At 37.6% G+C, this 19,230-nt stretch overlaps 2 protein-coding genes across 4 annotated transcripts; one reads left to right on the top strand and one right to left on the bottom strand.

Moving 5' to 3' along the window:
* Nucleotides 1-677: 677 nt before the first annotated feature.
* Nucleotides 678-7,069, bottom strand: LOC103707184 (transcription factor GTE11-like). The gene is made up of 11 exons (XM_039126066.3): nt 6,910-7,069; nt 4,764-6,058; nt 4,597-4,648; nt 4,386-4,520; nt 4,245-4,309; nt 4,070-4,127; nt 3,889-3,963; nt 3,494-3,612; nt 3,307-3,373; nt 1,653-1,774; nt 678-1,453 (listed from the first exon to the last, which is right to left on the bottom strand). The coding sequence occupies exons 2-11, from the start codon at nt 5,919-5,921 to the stop codon at nt 1,187-1,189; spliced, it is 2,118 nt and encodes a 705-aa protein (XP_038981994.2). The 5' UTR covers nt 5,922-6,058; nt 6,910-7,069; the 3' UTR covers nt 678-1,186.
* A 2,302-nt stretch (nt 7,070-9,371) lies between these two features.
* Nucleotides 9,372-18,226, top strand: DEG15 (protease-like protein). 3 transcript variants are annotated; one of them, XM_088722677.2, is made up of 15 exons: nt 9,372-9,706; nt 9,831-9,877; nt 10,061-10,241; nt 10,331-10,381; nt 10,526-10,603; nt 10,952-11,068; nt 12,951-13,082; nt 13,246-13,349; nt 14,791-14,876; nt 14,958-15,052; nt 15,125-15,226; nt 15,309-15,849; nt 15,982-16,183; nt 17,689-17,777; nt 17,892-18,226. In XM_088722677.2, the coding sequence occupies exons 1-15, from the start codon at nt 9,641-9,643 to the stop codon at nt 18,122-18,124; spliced, it is 2,124 nt and encodes a 707-aa protein (XP_088578803.2). In that variant the 5' UTR covers nt 9,372-9,640; the 3' UTR covers nt 18,125-18,226. The 3 variants fall into 3 exon arrangements, with proteins under 3 accessions (XP_088578803.2, XP_008789792.4, XP_088578805.2); XM_008791570.5 differs by having other exon boundaries at nt 10,952-11,089; XM_088722679.2 differs by lacking the exon at nt 9,372-9,706 and having other exon boundaries at nt 10,331-10,430.
* Nucleotides 18,227-19,230: the final 1,004 nt, after the last annotated feature.

Below are 19,230 nucleotides of genomic sequence, written 5' to 3'. Positions count from 1 at the left end.
CTTTCATGCTTAATATTTTTATTATTAATTAAAACTAGAGTTGTTTTATATTTTTCCGAAAGAGTAGTGCTTTGCATGTATGAACGGGTGCCAAAGTGGGTTTCTGTGCACCATTAATGGGGAATGTTGTTGATGAAGCTAACATGGTAGCTTAGGAAAAGCCACGTCGGAGGTACATTAAGCATTTTCCCTTCTGAAATTTCAAGAAAGTAACGCTCATCATTGGAGCTTTTTGTCAAATAATCAAGTTAATTGTTTGATTGTTTAAATGCAACTAAAGCTTAACAAATATTGTGTTTATGGAGATTTATCTGTAAACCAAAGAAGATTTGAAGATTGGATTGAACACCAAAAGGGGGGAAAACAGAATGGATTGAGCCAGTAGCAATTGTCATCTTGCTAAAGCAATGGGACCGCTGCTTCAGTTTATTTGCATGGCACCATAAAAGTTTCAGTTTCAGTGCGAGCAAAGCCAGAATAAAAACTAGTCTGCTGATGCAGTAAATAGGTAAGATAAAATTTAGTTTGCTGATAACATTATTCAGATAGATCTCATATTTCTGCTACTTATTTGCACAAAAAAAAAATAAATCGTAATATAACCATTATAATAAAGTGTAAAATGTCCACATATATGAGATGAAATTTAAAAAAAAAAAAAAAAATCAAGAACACGGTTTAAAAGCCTCGATGAAAATTGAAAACTAGCTAACATAAAGGCTAAAGCCTCCACAGGTTGCATCACAATTATCTCAAACAGCACGGAAATTACATTAACTTTAAAATCTCCAGAGTACCACCATGACTGTCAGAGAGACTGGCAGCAACCATTCGGGCTAAAAGACTGCTTCGGTGAAAAATCCCAGTTAGTTTTGAACAATGAACCGCGGGAACAAGACTTCTTTTTGTCCTTTGAACAGGGTGCCACAAGATCACATATTTCTTTATTCATTCTTTTCTCTTTCAATAATTTAGGATCCGGCTGCAAAATTTCCCAATATCAAATTGTGCATCTCACATCATCAGCTGCCAGTGATGGAGAATCACAAGCCAGTGTAGAATGAAAAAAAGAAATCACACTGAAGTTCTTCCTCGCTTTCCCTCTTGAAACAGAACAACAGAACTACTATCACCTATCACCCCAATGTTGATATAGGGCAACGTTACAGAAGGACATGTGATAAGATTACGAACAACCTATCTCCCCCTCTTCCACGTCACCATTGTCGGTGGCCGAGATCCAGTTATCAACTTCCTCATCCATATCTTCGTTCTTCATGAACAAACCCAACTGCTCCAACGGATGAGCAAGACCAGACTGCACCTCAAACCCGTCCATAAAATTAACAACCATTTCATCAGGCATGTCAAGGTTGTGCCCTGGCTGTGGATATCCGAAGTTTTCAAGATCTTTCACTAAATGGCTATTGTCAACATCAACAGTCTTTTCCATCTGTCAACAAAAAAGAACACAAAATATACAACCATATCAGTTTGAGGACTCAAAATCTGGAAGAAGAAGAAGAAGAAAAAAGAACACAAAATATACAATCATATCAGTTTGAGGACTCAGAATCTGGAAGAAGAAGAAGAAGAAGAAATAAAAACAGAAATCAGTTGGCTACATTTACGAAATTAATATGTAACAAGACCTTTTGCAGTGCCAGGCGAGCTGCTTCTCTTTCCCTCTCCCTTTGCATTTTCATCTCAGCTTCTGCCTTCATTCGTGCAGCTGCTTCAGCAGCCTTGACTTCGGCCTCAATCCTTGCCTTTTCTGCTCCAAGGAAAAAAATTACAAGCAGAAAGTTAATTCCGGAACTGATATCAAGAGTATGGAGTTTTTCATACGCCAATCATCTACAAGCACAAAACTATACAGAACTTCCAACTATCAAGCCTTGTTACAACTATATGGGGTTGGCTTTAAAAATTGTCATTTAGCTATCAATCCTAGCAAGGGTAACCACTGATACACATGTTCTCCATTATTCCTGCGTACTACAGGTCACTAGGACTAAAAGAGTACATTTCAATCTGAGGTAGATGTGCTCTGAATATAGGAAAGGCAACTCTCAAATGTTTTACATTTGACATTAAAATTTAAGAGATACAGGTATCTCAATACTAGTGTTTTTAGTATGCCCTGCAATATTTGCCACTCTCAATGCAAAATCCTTGGCATTATATTTGATAAAACAGCTTGTTCTTTTGACTGGACAATGCTGAATGTGTATATACAATGCAATTCGATGATATAAAACAGCATATCTCTTTGTTACTTATGGAAGAAAAGCAAGGCAGATAAAGGCTTAATGCGTAATAACGAGCCAGCCCGGAATAAAACAAATATAGAATATTTGATGATAATGGGATCAAAATGAGTCTCTGCAAATACACCACAATGATTAATTCCACAATTTTGCGTATCATTTAGTGAAATTGCAAAGACAGATAAAGGCCTTTCTAGCAGAACTAGAGGACAGTGATCGAAGGAAAACACTTCCAGAGTGGTGTGATCTCATGTCTAGAGGACTAATATTAATCAATAACAAAAAGGGTGAATGAACTCAAAAAGCTGAGTAACAGAAAGGGTGAAACAACATAATCTGTGCACCATAGATGAGTAACAAAATGGACGAGCAACAAATCTATCAACAACAGACCTTGGAAGTAGTGCACTGGAGAAAGATCTTTCATGGAGCTCGGAAGTTGACCGCATAAAAAATGTCACTAGTACATGCAATAATAGAAGATGCTCCAGTGACAAGAAAAGGCTGGAATTTTAGAGTCGAATGTTGTAAGGAAGAGTTTTTGTGTGTGTGTGTGTGTGTGTGTGTGTGTGTTTGCTTTGATAAGTAATTAGCCCTTGACATGGAACGAAAGGAAGGACTCATATTGAAAAACATGCATAAAAGTTAACTGTAATTATAAACTATCTCCATAAAAACACCTTCTATAGGCATAATCACTAATCATCTTGATAATAATCGCATAATTTCCAAAAAAATAAAATAGTTATTTTATATTACTAATTTTACATTCTCTAATCTATTAATTATGTAAAAATGCAAGCTACAAAATCTTCTCTCGATATAGAAAGTGAAGGCTGATACCTTCGCTTCTTTCTAATTATAACATGGCGTAAGATAAATGTATGCACAACAGATTTTAACAGCACACAATATTAATCGTCACGGTTACCAGCATGCTTTCCAAGAATGGAAAAAACCACAATTTTAATGAATGAAACAACTTTGCATGAATATCCAGGTATTCGAATTCATAGGGCACATAGACATCATTTACCATCCCGCTGCTTCTTTTCCAACTTTTCTCTTTCTCGCTGCAACTTTGCCGGGTCTACTTTCTCACCCTAAGTGATGAGAAGATAAACAGGTCAGTGCAAATCACAAATTTGTCAAGCTCTTCAACAGCTTAGATCAATCTTTAATAAAAAGTAAAATCAACGAAAGCATCAACAGAAAAGGAATACATGACTCAGAAGTGTTTTCTGTTGTGCTTTCAGGATGGTGTCAGCAAAACGGCTCTTCAGCATTGCAGCACGGAGAGCTTTAGTTGGTGATAACTGCCCTGCACAAAGATCAGCCTCTCCTGGATATGAAACAGCACCCAAGCACCATCAATTAGAAAAATTACCCAAGCTAATGATCAACAAAATCAAAAACTAGTAAATCTGAATAACAATCATGTCTTCTTGAAGAAGAAAAGAGAAGAACAGGGAGGAAAACTAAGAAAGCGTTATATAAGGAAGACCTTTACCTAGCAGTGGTAGCTGGAGTACAAGTGGAGATGACTAATAATTATGTCTTATTCAAGATATTGAATCAAGATTAAAAGACAGGCAGAGAGAGAACCAATAAGGAAAACCTTTTGTAGCAGTGGTAGCTGGACTAGAAGGATGAGAACCAGATTGGACAACATCTTTGTCAACAACTGAAACCCCTGGATATTTCATTCCAACATATCAACCAGTAAATAGCATGACAAAATGATGATTTTAAAATAAACTTAGTACTCATAGATGTTAGAAAATAGAAATAGTGCTCACCATCTGAATCAGAATTTGGATCAATCCTCTGCATTCCAATTTTAGTCTTCCTAAAATCCTGCTAGTTCAGATCAATGAAAGGACTGTAAATGGATTCTTATGTTGTACATAATCTAAAGACTTTATCTTCCCAATAGGCTGATACATTTACAAGGAAAGCATACTCAACACATACCGGATCATACGCAATGGAATGGCATGAATGACCCTCTCTATCTGAAGATCTTTCAGAATCCACATCTGGCCCAAAACATAAAACAAATGTAAGCATCAAAAGCCAACGAAATGGCCAAACTAAGAAAAGTTGGTATCTGACCACTAGATGAAGCTTGAGTAAAGTCATTGTGATAATTGCAGTGGCTATCCATATTAGCGCATGTCATACAAGCTGAAAGGCTCAAAAGGGCTTTACTATTGGCACCATCAGATCTAAGTCCGGTTCCGCCATTACCTACATCACATCTTGTCAATTAGGCCTTAGACAAGCTATGCGGCAGGTAATGTCAAGAAAATTATGACATCCAGACCTTTGCATGAGTCCTGCAAAGGGCGCATGACACTTTTTTTTGCCTGTTCAGACTGTAAAATATGACATTTCAGTATCAGAAAGACGAAGGGGAAATAAAATGGTCTCCTTCATCAAGAACATGATTGCAAGTTACAATAGCATAATACTTCTACCCATACTACTTACCTCAATAGGTCTTACATCCACAGAACTCCTTATGATCTGTTGCAATTCCCACAGAGTCTCCTCATCAAATATACCAATGTCCACCTTGATTATGTCTTCAATTTTGCCAAGTAAACAAGTTTTCTTCTGAAGAAAATCAAGCAACTGTGGTGACATTTTTCTTACTGGCATATTTGCTAACTCTTCTCTCAGCTTCAGTTTGTCAGCTGATGTTAAGCACCTTCCGGGCAATGAATCCGCGCGACAGACAGGTTTTCCCTGACCCACTTGCCTTGAGGCAAGAGCTGGTGTCTGCAAGTTCCTTACTGACTGCTGCAAAGATGTTGAGCTTTCCTTTCTGCATTTTCCCTCCAATGTTTTCCATCTTGTATTGAAAATGTTATTTAATTCCTTGGCCATGATATGGACATCATTTCCAGGAGGATTATAATGCATTGCGTTGGAGAATGTAAGTTTAACATCTGCTGCAAACTGATGAATGCTCGAGTACTGCTTGCTTGCAAGTTTATGTTTTACAGTGCCTAAGTCCATTGGTTTGGAGATAATTGCAAAATAATCTGGGATGTTTAACTTCACCGGATCTACAGGTTGCTTGAAGACCCAGCCAAAAGGATGATTCATTAGTTTCCTCAGGATACTAGCACACTCCCTCATCTTCGTAATATCCATTTTCTCACCTTTTCCAGTTTGACTGTCCACCTTTCCCCGGGTATTTCCTTTATAACCACCAGTCACAATGGATGCTGGTTCAGACTTCTCAGTGAGCATGATCTCTTCATTATTAGAACAATTATCAGTATCATTTTGATTTGTGTTTATTTCAGGTGTTTTCCTTTTCTTGTTAATCGAAGCCTGATCATTCTCACTGGTCAAGAACAGCTGGCTGTCGGAATCAGAAAAGGAATGAACAGATTCAACAGTGTTACCAGAACCACCATTTTCAAGGACATCTACATGGTCTTCCACGACAGCAGAATGTTTCTGAGACAATCTTTTCTCACAATCTACTATGACATTTTCAATTGCGGATCTCACTTGGACAAGTTCGGTCTTAAACTTCTTCTTCAGTGACAGTTTTTCAGCACCAGGCATTTCTGTCAGGTGAAAGAATTGAAGAGGTGCATTTTGTATAGTAATCAAGTTGCCTTCAGAGACCATGATCAAAATCAAATTTCAAATACTCTCGTCTACTCAGAAGATTGATGCCAAGAAATTTTGGCAAACAGCTGAATCTGCTTCTCAACTCAATCAGATAGCACACAGACAAGTAGAACAGCAAACCCAAGAACAAAAACCTGAAATATATCATGAAGCTGGTAAGAAGACTAACCAGGACCAAGAAAATCCTATTGTTTTTATCTTCTAAATTATAGATACCAAATGCATCAAACTCTTCACCTGCGATCTTTTGCTATAAATTGCAAAAATTATCCATCCTTAAGCTTTAAATGCAGCAAATCATATCTCATCAGCTTCACACATTAAAGTGCAAAATTATTTATCTTTGACGACATCACAAAACCAGTTTTAACCTACCACTATGTGTCTGTGAAGGCAAGTTAGCTGGAACGAAAATTCGAAATTTTGATCAGCCAAGATAGCTGAACTGAAAACCCATCAAGAACTGATCTTTATATGACAGCAACACCTGATTAGTCGAGTTACAAATTTGAAATTTTGATATTATTATCCTGGTTTATTTCTATTTAGGATTCGACTCAGTAACGTCTTGTATTCTTGGCGACAAAAATAGCTATCAACGTGCAGCTGAAAAATCCCCGCTCTTCCCCCTTCTTTATAACACCTAGTGAAAGTAAGAAACCTCCTTCGCATTGAATCATAGTATTATAGAAATTTCCACAGCCTATCCTTCAGGAAACTGTACGGTACTAAAGATTTAGGGTTTAGCTTTCGAGATACCATAAAACCTCGTGGACGGGCACAGTAACTACGGTGAACCAAGAAAAATTACTTCCTTGTGACCAAAACCCTAGATTTTCTCTTTGTGGAAAAGAAAACCAAAACCCCAAGGCTTCAAAGGGCAGCAGAAATCATTTCAGATTTCCCAACAAAAGAAGAGAAGCACTACTCTACTGGAGAGAGGGAGGGGGGAGGGAGGGAGGGAGGGAGAGGGAGGGAGACTTACTTTAGATCGAGGGCGAGAGGTGGGCTGACCTCACCCGCTCAGCGCGAAGGAGAGCGAGTGAGACACAGGGGGGACGACTGAGGGCGGCGAGGAGGAGACTATGTAGGGCTAAGCAATCCGAATTCGAGCTGATGTGGGTCTTGGAAAAAAAAAATAAATTTTATATATATATATATATATATATATATATATGCAGAATTGCTCGAGACTTGCGCGTGAAGGAACCGCGTCCGGCTACAGATGTTTCACCGCTGTCCGGAGTGAGAGGCGCGTGGGAAGGAACGGCCTTTTGGCTTTAAGATGGAAACGCGTTTTCCGCTGCGTTTCCCCACGATCTCCCCGCAGAAGGTGCAAGCCCGGTTTTTTACTGCCAGTCGGCCACGGCGGCCAGATATTAATATCGGACGAAAATACCAATTTTGCTCCTGAAGTCCAAAACGGGGTTTACACTTTCACAAATTACAGTGCGGATTTATAGTTGAGCTTAATGGATCCGATTGCTGAGTTTCCTAAGGTTACAGAATGATGCATTGCTTAGTTTATTATTGTTCTTGGAATCTTGATGACTCTCATTTGGTGTTTTTTTTGGCTTATACATGGAGAACAAAAATCATATGGGTCTAGTACCCAAAAAAAAAAAAAAAATGGCGGATTCCTATTTTGCAACATTTTTTCGAGTGCTCATCTTTAATTAAAAAAAACCCAAAAGTTATGGATCTCTTTTACTATTGGAGCCATTAGTTTCGTAATTAAAAAAACAAAAAAAAATGGAAATCGCAATACATGCTACATGGTCAAGTAATATACACCAAATAAATTAGTTATTTAGCAAGTCAATACATGCATCTAGGTAACTTGATCCACAGTTTTTAGAATATAGTGTTTGCTGGTAAACAGTACACAATCAGGTGGTACACACTTAGTAAAATAACTATCTAGCAACCAAATATACATATCCAAGCAAATTAATATATATTTTTCAAAACATTATATTTATCAATACACACTACATGGTATGTGATATACACTCGTCGCATTCTTGATACAATTGCAAACTTATCTGATACGCACCTATCAGTGATCTAATACACACCTCTAGATAAATGTTACACAGTTTTCAGAATATATTTTTTACTCATACACACTATATAGTCAGATGATACACATCAAGCAAATTAATTATCCCGTAAGTCAATATACACCTCTAGTAAATTGATATATTTTTTCAGAATGTAATGCTCATCAGTACTGATAGACAGCTTATGATATATACTCATCAACTTTTTGATACATGTTGCAAGCTTATTTGATACACTTCTAGCAGTGATCCAATATACATCTTTATGTGAATTGATACATAGTTTTCAGAACATGTTTTTTACTATTACACAATATATGGTCAGGTGATACATACTAAGTAAATTAATCATCTTGAAAGCCAATACATACGTCTACGTAAATTGATACATAGTTTTTAAAAATATTGCTTACCAGTAACGATACACATTTTTCTAGCTTTGTTTAACATAAAAAATATTATACATATCATTCAGATTCCATGAATTCTTAGGTGCTAAGATCTTAGAAAATAAAAAAAAATTTATAAGAGGAGAAAGGGACTCGAAAAGAGAAGGAAAACTTTATGGATGGGATAAATGGATCGATAAGTAAAAAAATAAATGGAGAGGCTGAACGAGGAAGAAAAAAGGTGCAAACGATTTTTCTCCATGGACGATATCCCTTGGTGCATGTATTTTTTTATTTTCTTAAAGTTATAAGATTGACGGACTCTGTTAGTAGAAGAAGTCTTATTCTTATTTGACTTTTAGATCTTCTCAATATATAATATCATATGTGGCTGGATTTTTATTTTGCTACGTTACCTCTATAATGAGATGTGACAATAATTCCAATTTACTACAATAAGAAAAGAGTATGTTTGTGGTGGAGAAAAGTACAAAAAATTGTTGCAATAAATATTAAAGTGATTTTACATAGTATAGAAACTCGTTACCTGCATAACTTATCATAGAATAATTTTTTATATTAATATTAATAAATATTAATAAATAATTTTTTGTATGTTTAGTTTATCATAGAATAGTGGCACATTTCAAAATAATTTATATTTAGTAGTGTTTCTATTTTTTTAAAATTTATATACAAATCTATTACATCTTTAATAAAAAAATATATCTAATTTTATATTTAAAAACATATTTAAAACTTATTTTAATTTTTTACGTCTTATATCATTTTTTTTCTAAAATATAAAAAAACTTATTTCTATAACAAACTTACTTTTTCTTATTTTTTTTAAAAAAACCTCAGCTTAATAATTTCTTTTAAAAAATTTTGCTGTTCACCGTATTTTTTTTCCTCCCCTCCGCCAAAGCTGATGGAATTTTACATAATCTTCCCTTGTCTTGTCCTATAAAAGCCAGCCGACTCACTCAAACGATGGCCATCCCTTTATATAAGACTTAGGAACGAATGTATAATAAAGATTTTGTTAGGTACCTCCAAGTAAATTTTCTTTCTGAGGAGCCTCTGTCGCCGTGGGGCTTTCCTCCCTGCCGAGCCTCTTCTTCCTCCTCTTCTTCTTCGTCCAATGCCTCCTTTCCTTCCAAAACGGCCCCAATAGATCCATCTACTCCATCTCTTCACCTGGTCTTCTTCAGTCCATCGAGTTCTTTAGTTCTTCGAACTGGAGGTGGAGAAGAAGAAGAAGATGGAGGTGCCTGAAATTGCCCGATTCGCCCGTGACTTCTCGGTCATGGTCAGGATCCAGGGCCCTGTGAGTTCCTCTCCTACCACCGTTTCTACCCTCTCCCTTCTTCTCAGTTTCGCTCTTTGATGACTTTGGAGCTGATACCTACCTTCTTTACCAAACCTCTCCATTTTCTCCGCGTTTCTTTCAGGATCCTAAACGCCTAAAGATACGGAGGCATGCGTTCCACCTTCATCAGTTAAGCAAGATCAACATTTTCGTTTTCTCTTTCTGTTTTTTGATAAAAAAATTCTTCTTCTTCTTCTTCTTTGCTTTTACGATGGAATTTTTCTATGATTTCTGTCAGCTTTTTTCACCCTTCAATCAACTGATCGATTTTTGAATAATAATGCAAAATTGTTGATTTCTAACAATTTTCAGGTCAGGAAAGACCATCCTCTCCGCCTCTGGTCTTCTGCTGCCGATGGGTTCACTGAATGACACTCCTCCGGTTTTCGATCATATCTGCAGCATCCATGGTTACTCTGGTGCTCTTGTTGTTACGGTCGCATCAGTTGTGGAGCCTTTCATGACTGCTCAATATAGAAATAACCCCTCCCAGGTTAATGCCGAGATCATGCTCAAATAACTTATTGTTGGGGGTTTTTTGGTTGCTTGTAATGGAAAAGTCTTGTGTCTGGACTTGTTCAGGAATTTGTCCCCCAGTTGATTCCCGGTGCTTCCATTGATGTTCTTGTAGAGGTATCTACTTAAAGAATTGATGGATCATTCACAAAAGCACACATGTCAGGTTTAAAGATATATGTATCTATGATATACTATAAGTATTTCTTGCATCTTGTATGCATTTCTTACTTATAAACTGTGTTTTATGCTTGACTGGAGGGTGAGAAGACAGGGACTAATGGGCTTGGCGAACATGAGACTTCTCATAGTTGGCTTCCATCTCATCTGCTGGCTTTGGTAGGCTCTCGCTATTTCTACCCACAATGCTTTTGCCTTTCTAATGTCTCTCATCTTTGTTGTGCATGACCAGACCATTACAATTAGTTCGCCACTTTACCTGTTGCATCACTTTGGATGAAATATATCTTTCTGAGCTGTTTCTTGATACTTATTACCTCTAACAGAATTTTGATGCCAAATTGCATAGTTAATTGCCACGTTCTTATCTGTTGGTTGATGCAAGTTTTATTTAAAGTTTTAGTGGAGGCTACTATTTCTTAGTTTTCCATACACCGGATCTAGACTAAATTCTGTGAAGGTTGCCACAGGGCTTTCCTAACTTAGATTGTTATCTATTTGTAATAGGTCGATGTTTCTGCATCTTCTGCTGCTCTCCTATCCTTGATTGGTGCTCATAATGGTTCATCTGAGCATTCTTCATGGGAATTGGGCTGGTCCTTGGCACCCTTGAAACATGAGACGGTAGGTGCTTTCCAAAAACAGGTTTTCTTCTTTTTTTATTACTGCAAGGCTTTCATTTTTGTATCTATTTTTTGCCTTTCAATATTGTAGTGCTTTTTGCCTGCAGTCATCATGTTAGTGTATCCATTTAATTGATTAGTGCAAAGTTGCCAAGTTGGAGCAAACAAAAATTTAATTTTAAAAAGAAAGGAAGGGATGGCCTGCAATGGCCTGGGCAGAAGTGTAAGGGATCAGAAAACCTTTCCTAAATGAAGGACATGCCAATAAATAGGAATTTTGGTAAAGATAAATGCAGAATCATGATAAAGTATTGCTTCTTATTTCTAATCATGTATTTATCATTTTAGAATTCTTTTACTTATTTTATGTACTTTATCTGTGGAGGCTCCTATAAGGAGAGATACTTGAGTTTATGTTGAAGATTTTAAGAAAAGGAAGATCTAAATTAACATGAATAGAGGTTGTGATGGAGGATATGGAAAAACTTGGAATAACATCAGAAGTGGTCCTGGATAGGAATACTTGGCGAATGAGGATCCATAAAGCCAACCCCAAATAGTCAGAAAAAAGCTAGATGGTTATGATTATGTAGAAAGAAAATAAGATCATATGTATGGATATTTTCCATTAGGTTGACTTCTTCACATAATTGGAAAGGATCTCATCATCTATAGTTCTGAAACCTTTGACAATTGAGACTGGTTCTCAAGAAAAGATACATAGAATCAACAAAAGGAAAAGATATATGACTAGATAAAATCTATGGTGACCAAGTGCCGCTCGAGTAAAACTAAAATACAGCAAACCAATAAAGACAATATAAATGATGCATTCTTACTGCAACCTGGAGTTGCTCAGGACCAGCCTAAGCACAAGGTCCTAGCAAGCCTGGAAAACCGGGCTGAAATGAGCCTTGAGTGGCAGTGTGTCTCCTATTTCAGGTTTAAGTTGGCAATTTATGCAGATTAGAAATCTGGATTTGAGCAGGAATATCAAAATATGGCAGATCAAATCAGTGATACTTTTGTCTGTTATTCCTTTCCTTTTATTTTGGAAATTTAAGTTGATTTGGAGATGCATTCTAGTTTATTCTTAGTTCCGTATGCAACAGTCATTGTGGAACAGATTGATAAGATATTGGTGTTTGGCTGGCTGTCTACACTGGCTACACCTATTAATGAATTAGAAGACTGGCTGCAAGGGGATACCTTTTTTCCCTTTTTCCGTTTATTTTCCTTTTTGGAGTTTTGGATGAGAGGAAAGGAATGCAAGACTACAGCCCTCTTCTTCTCCTTTTCTAAGTCTCTTCCTTTTCCTTCTTCCTTCTCTTCCCTCTCTTCTTTTGTTTTTTTGCCGGCGGCAGATGTCAACAGTTTCAACAAACAGATATGTATGGGTCTGAGTAGGAAAATCATCTATAGATCTCAACAAGCAGCATCCATCAATTTAGGGTGTATATTCTGATACAATCAATACACTGTGTTAAGATTATTTTGTGATTCATTATTGGAATACTAAACTGACTTGAAGATCGCTATTTTCCTAGGGGGTTGGTTAGGAAGAAAAGCTGCAATACCACGTTATTGTTCTTCAGCATTCTAGAAGAAAAACCTTTTTCAGCGTCTCTCTACTGACAATCCCTTCCTTACTACACTTATTTATTCAATTTGGCTTCTTTGATATATTGCTTTGGTTTATATCATATGTTCACTTTTATCTTTTTCATGTGTCCTATTTGTTTTCTACAATGCAAATTACGGCAAAGAAATTGATATATATTGAGTATTTTTCTAGCTTTCTACTAGTACTTTTCTTTTGATGTAACAAAATTATTAAAAGAAACTGTGTTGTTGGAAGTTACTAGTACATTTATATTTGCCAGGTTGGGAATGATATCAGGTCTTCGCTTGACATTTACGGGAATCAGTCATCTGATGAATCAAGCAATCTCTCCAAAATGGCGAAGTCTGCCACAAGAATAGCTATTCTTGGAGTTCCTGATTTGGATCTTGAGGTATATATATATTTTCAGTTCTCAACAGCTCACCAACTTATTACTTTCCGTAATCAAGGAAGAGCCACAAAATTTGGATGCTTTTCTATTTTTCACTGTTTCAGGTTACAGTTTGTTTAGCTACATGCTCATGAGCATGAAATTATTCGTTATGGTTTCTCAGAAACTGATTCACATAAATACATCACCACCTCAAGAGAGAGGAAATCTTCTTTTAGTGATGGGTTCACCTTTTGGGGTCTTGTCACCATTGCATTTTTTTAACAGGTATGGTAATATAGAACTTTTTTGTTCCATCATTTGTATTTGTCATTCTACTTTTGTGGGTTACTATGTTCCATCCATCACTTTTCCATTGTGAAAATCATACTTCAGATGCTTTTTTTGTCCTATATATAATCTTGTAAGTTATGTGATAGTCTAATTGATACAACAGAAAAAGAAATGAAAAGATAATGTAGAATCATTTCATATGATACTTTATATGCTAAGGTAACAAGCATCAACATGCATAGGATAGAGAATATATGTATGGACTGGAGGGGACTTTCAGAGAAGACAGTTATTCGACCAAGTTAGACCACAAAAGCAAAAGAATGCTCTGATGCAATGTCATTAAACTGATTGGCTCTCTTAATTTCTGCTCATATGTTCACAGAGTTCTGATTGACTACTTACTTTCTGCAGCCAAACTTTGACTTTATCTTGTACAACAGAATTAATTTAAGGACTCAGACCAGGCTAAAGCCTGAAGAATTTCCTGATATAAGCAGAGTTGGAACAGGAGTGAGAGAAAAGAGATATTTTCAGTTTGACTGAAAAAATAGAACACACCAACTTGAAAGGCTGAAAACTGGTGATTGAATTATTTTCTTCTGATGCTCTCAAAAATAACTTTCCTTGGATAGTGACTTCATTTCTGCTTGCTATAGATGCCTGTCATGAAGTATCAAGCAAGGGTTGAAGTACTGGTGCAGATACCTGCACTGGTACCTTACCAATACATTTCGTACCATCCTAACACATGGCATGCCTCTGATGCCAGCACTGTAAACATGACGTGATGTACCATGCCTCTGGTGCCAGCATAGTGCTGGTACTTTATTGGTATGGCCTTGTGCTGACCAATGTGCATTGAACACAGATATCGGCATCTAACAACCATAAGGTGAAGTGGTCAACAATGCATCTATTGCACTCCTCCACGAGTTTCATACTAAAAATCATGTCACTCTAGCTCAAATTTCTTCGGTTGTATAATGATGGTCCATTTGTTCTCTATAAATATCAGCATATGTCTCTCACCCCCTTCCCATTTGTGGCAAGTCTGTATAAGGAATAATAATCAAAATCCTGACTGACCAGACACACTTGGTGTTAAATTGCCAAATTGTTCCAAAAAATACAAATTTTCCTACACATTGTGTTATTAGATATAGTGATCATGACGATTTAAATGCTTTCCTGCAGAAGATTCCTTATAAACAAGTTTTCACATGGTAATAGTTCCAAACAGTTCTCCCTATTAGTTTAATACAAATGAATATGCTTATTTTATTTCTACTTTGTGTCATTGTGAAGTCACCATTTGCAATACCTTTTAGGATGGCTGAGGACTTTGTGAGTTGTACTGCTTATTCCAGGTCTATTGCGTCGTTGCAGATTGTTTTTTCTAGTTGATTATTTGACCCTTCTCTTTTTCATCCAGCACATTCTATGGAGCTGTAGCAAATTGTTGCCCGTCACATTCTCATCAAAGCTCACTACTGATGGCTGATGTTCATTGTCTTCCTGGTACAGGAAATAGAATACTGTTCTATGCTGTCTTAGCGTTCATGCTATATTAACATTCAAGTTTGATAATTAATGACCCAGGAATGGAAGGTGGGCCTGTTTTTGACAAGCATGCTTGTCTCACTGGTATCTTAACAACGCCACTAAGACAAAAAGATGGCAGAGCTGAGATACAGGTAAGTTTTACACCCTTTAATTTTCCTTTTGCATTTAGAGTATGGTACGTACTATCCGTCCTTTGAATACAGCTGGTGATTACTTGGGATGCAATAGCAACTGCATGGGTTAATCAGGTGCAGAAGGAACCTAAGAGAGCCCAGAAAGAACAAACTGACAGACAAATTGATAGTGTAAGGAGAAAAATTGATGCTGAGTTGCAATAACTCAAGTTCTGTAAGATGTTTACATCCTGATTTTTCTTTCTTCTTGCAGTCTCCATTCAAAAAGGCTCTCTCTTCAATTGTTCTTGTTACAGTAGGTAGTGGAGCTTGGGCTTCAGGGATTGTACTCAATAAACATGGCCTTATTCTCACAAATGCGCACATTGTGGAACCATGGAGATTTGGAAGAACATCTTTACTGGGTCTACCAGACAAAAATACCATATTATCTGTTCGACATGATATACCTGTTTCTTCGCAAGAAGGAAACGCTGGTGAACAGGAGAGCCAGATCTTGTTTCCATCACTGCTGGGAGGTTCCAGTTCTTTTGGGGTTAGGGAGCATGGTGCGTCACTGTTGAATTTTAGTCACAACAGATATGGAAGCATATCAGTTCGCTTGGATCACATGGAGTGTCCAATATGGTGTAGTGCTAGAGTGGCTTATGTTTCAAAGGGGCCACTTGACATCGCACTGCTTCAACTTGAATCTGTTCCAAATCAACTCCATGCAATCAATCCCGAATTCAGATGCCCGCCTTCAGGTCTATCTGTCCACGTTATTGGACACGGTCTTCTTGGGCCTCGATCCGGTAAGAAGCATCAGAATACCTTTATCTCTGAAATGCATATATTTGGATGTCTGAGCATGTCTTTATTCTTGTGCTGCTTCATTGAACTTCATCTTCTTTCCATTTGTCTTATTAGTTTTCTCCTTAACACAGATGTCTGCCCATCTGTTTCCTCTGGAGTTGTAGCAAATGTCGTCAAGATGCCAGGACCCCTGCACCTCCATGGGTCTAAAAAAATGGAGGCTGAGATAAAAAATATCCCAGTCATGCTCCAAACAACAGCTGCTGTTCATCCAGGAGCAAGTGGTGGTGCTGTAGTCAATTCTGATGGTCATATGATTGGTCTTGTCACAAGGTAATTCATTTTCCAGTGACATTGATTCGTACACATGCACAAGAGCACAAGGAGAGTAGGAACATTTAAATGATGAGAACATATAGCAATGGTGTTAAGTTGTTAATATAAATTATGACTGTTGAATAGTAATACTGATATGATTAACAATCACAAGGATATGCTATATTCTATGAGTGGTATGCTGGTCCTAGATGATGTAGAATGCTCATCAATTTTTCTTTGAGCACATAATGCTTTACAAGCTTCCCTTATCTAGTCTTGAAAACTCCATCAGGGATACCAATAGTTATGAATTATTAGCTCGGTTGATTGTGAGAGGTTATCAATCTATGTTTCATTAGTTATTTCCTTACCAATTTGAGTTAATAAGGCCTCTCCCTTATTCGGTTCTTTTGTAAGTTGAGCACAGCCCACTGCCTGATTTTTTAGGGATGACCTGCACTAAGTATTCTTATTTCAACCTGACCTGTAGTCTGTATTTTCCTTTTACAAAAAATTATAGCTATTCCACAAATATTTTTACAGCTGAGTTGGAACACAATTTCTTTCACAGAAAGCTGGGCTTCTGTAACATCATTAGTACTTCCTGATGACACTAATTAAGTGCTTTACTCATTTTTTTTCCTTTGGAGTCCAATATGGTAGTGCCAAGCCTACGACTTTTAAATTTGGTCATGTTCAATGCATCAATTTGTATGAGTTTCAAATTTTCAATACTTGTAAGTGCCACTTGTGAACTAACCCTTTGTCTTATGATCTATATGTCCACCAATGATTCAATAGCTCGGAGGAATTTTCCTCTGGGGTATAGCCTTGTTTCTGGTCTTCTCTATTTACCTTCATGGTGCATTCCTAGGGAGCTGTTATTGCATACCAAATACTGGAATTTGTGTGTTGATCCTAACTCCAGGGTCTAAACATAAAAAGCAAATAAGGTGAAGAATTCTTGTTTCCACTTTAGATGCTGCAGAAAATTGTTTGTTACAAGTCAATGATACGACTGTTGCCAGGCTTTTACATGGTAGCAAATTATGTAACCTATGTACTTGTTTTATACCTGGTATTGTAAATGTTTCCAATGCTCATGTTATCTACTTGTTGATTTTGTTACTTCGCAGTTCCTATTATAATTTCTGGTCTTTACCACCAAACCTATAGATTGATTAATTCTAAACTTGTTTCTTAATTAAACTTATGTCTTATGCTTGTTTCTTAATTAAACTTATGCCTTATGCTGTCAAGTAAATATTTTATTTTTACTTCACCTTCACAAGGAGGAGAGACAATCACGAGCTACAGAAGTTATTGTTGTAAGAGCATATTTCAGTTTATTCGGTGGAAACCATATGATGGATTATCCATATTTAAATGGAGATCTTCTTGATTGATAGGAGATAGCAGATGGCAACTGCCTCTTGCGGACTCGGCATTAGTATCAGCTCTAGTTATTAGTGTCATGGAATATCTATTGGGAATCATGCTAATTCTCTTCCTTCTTCCAGCAATGCAAGGCATGGTGGAGGGAACATCATACCGCATTTGAACTTCAGCATACCTTGTGCAGCTTTGGAACCTATCTTCAAGTTCTCAGGTGGCTTTTATACTTGCTCGGACTTTTTGTAGTTAAGGGTTTTGTATTCATTATGGCTCTGCACCTTAAAAAGTAACTATTCTCATTGATGTTTTCCTTTTGTATCCCTGACAGAGAAGCAGGATCTCTCATTATTACAAGTTCTAGACAAACCAAATGAACTGCTCTCATCCATCTGGGCATTGGTTCCCGCACAATCTCCAAAGTCGCATTTGCCATTAGAAAAGAGCAGCAGGGAAGGAAAAGGATCTCGTTTTTCCAAATTTCTTGCTGAGAAGCATGCAGAGTTTACCCCTCGAAGGGATGTAGAGGCGCTTAATAAAGATAAGCTCCATAGCAAGATATGATTAAGAAAAACAGTGTTGGGATTTAGAGAAAGAGGTGATATTTTTGTAACCTAAACCAAGGAATAAATGTTGCTTCAATAATAATGATTAACTATACCCTGATGTCATCGAGCCTAGAGTTATGGATTGGTTTAAATATATCTCTGTGGCTCTGTTTTTGAGGGTGGTGGTTAGGCATGAGATGGTTCTTCTTGTCTCAAGACATCTATGAGAAACAAATACAAGGACAAGATGAATTGCGTTTATGTTAGATTCATGTCTGCATTTCTAGATATAAGAACTTTTATTCCGGTTTTTTTTTTTTTTTTTTTTTTTTTGCTAAGGCCGATGGATCATACCTGACGGAAATGGATACACCCAATAAAGTCAAAAAATAGGATACCTTGGAGCGCCAAGGGCAACTCCCCATCACCAGTCCACAAGGTGCCTCCGGAGTGACAAGCTACATACGCAGCCACCCCATCCGCAGCACCATTGCCTTCACGGTAAATATGCTTGGCCTGAAAGGTCCATCCATCCCTCGCCATAGCCCAAATGTCACGGAGCAAGGGATGGTCACTACTGCCACCCCTTGGACCCCTCCGGATCCAACTGATGACGGTGGCTGAATCACCCTCGAGGATGATGGACCTAGCCTGTAAGACGCACCGGGCATGGCGAAGGCCCGCCCAGGCTGGTCTCAGCTCCGCACTCAGAACCGAAGTGTCAAATAACTGACTGCCACCGGCAGCCACAACCCTGGCAGACGGGTCCCGAATAACAAAACCCGCGCCTCCCCTCGTGCCACCATCCAGGATAGATCCGTCAAAGTTGATCTTGAGGAAACTCGGGGGTGGAGGCTCCCAGGTGAAGAACACCGTACGAGATACTACTGAAGCAGAGTGGGAACCCCAGATGTCCCGAGCTATCAAGGTCTCTCCAACAGGGATGGTGTAACACAGCTCTGCCGCCTGCACGCGGGTACTTTCAACCACAAATCGCGGCGACATTTGTTGTTCGCCGAAAACTTTTATTCGGTTCTCCTTTCAATTTTTTTGGGGAGTATGATAAGGGGAAGGAGGGCATAATCATAAATTCTTGCGCTCTCTTACAAGCCAAAAGGAATT

Source organism: Phoenix dactylifera, chromosome 1, assembly GCF_051530095.1.
Source record: "Phoenix dactylifera cultivar Ajwa chromosome 1, Ajwa_hap1_PhDact_Kaust_v1.1, whole genome shotgun sequence".
Lineage (NCBI taxonomy): Eukaryota > Viridiplantae > Streptophyta > Magnoliopsida > Arecales > Arecaceae > Phoenix > Phoenix dactylifera.
Note: the sequence above shows the minus strand (reverse complement) of the source record. Positions and strands in the feature narration are given on the sequence as shown.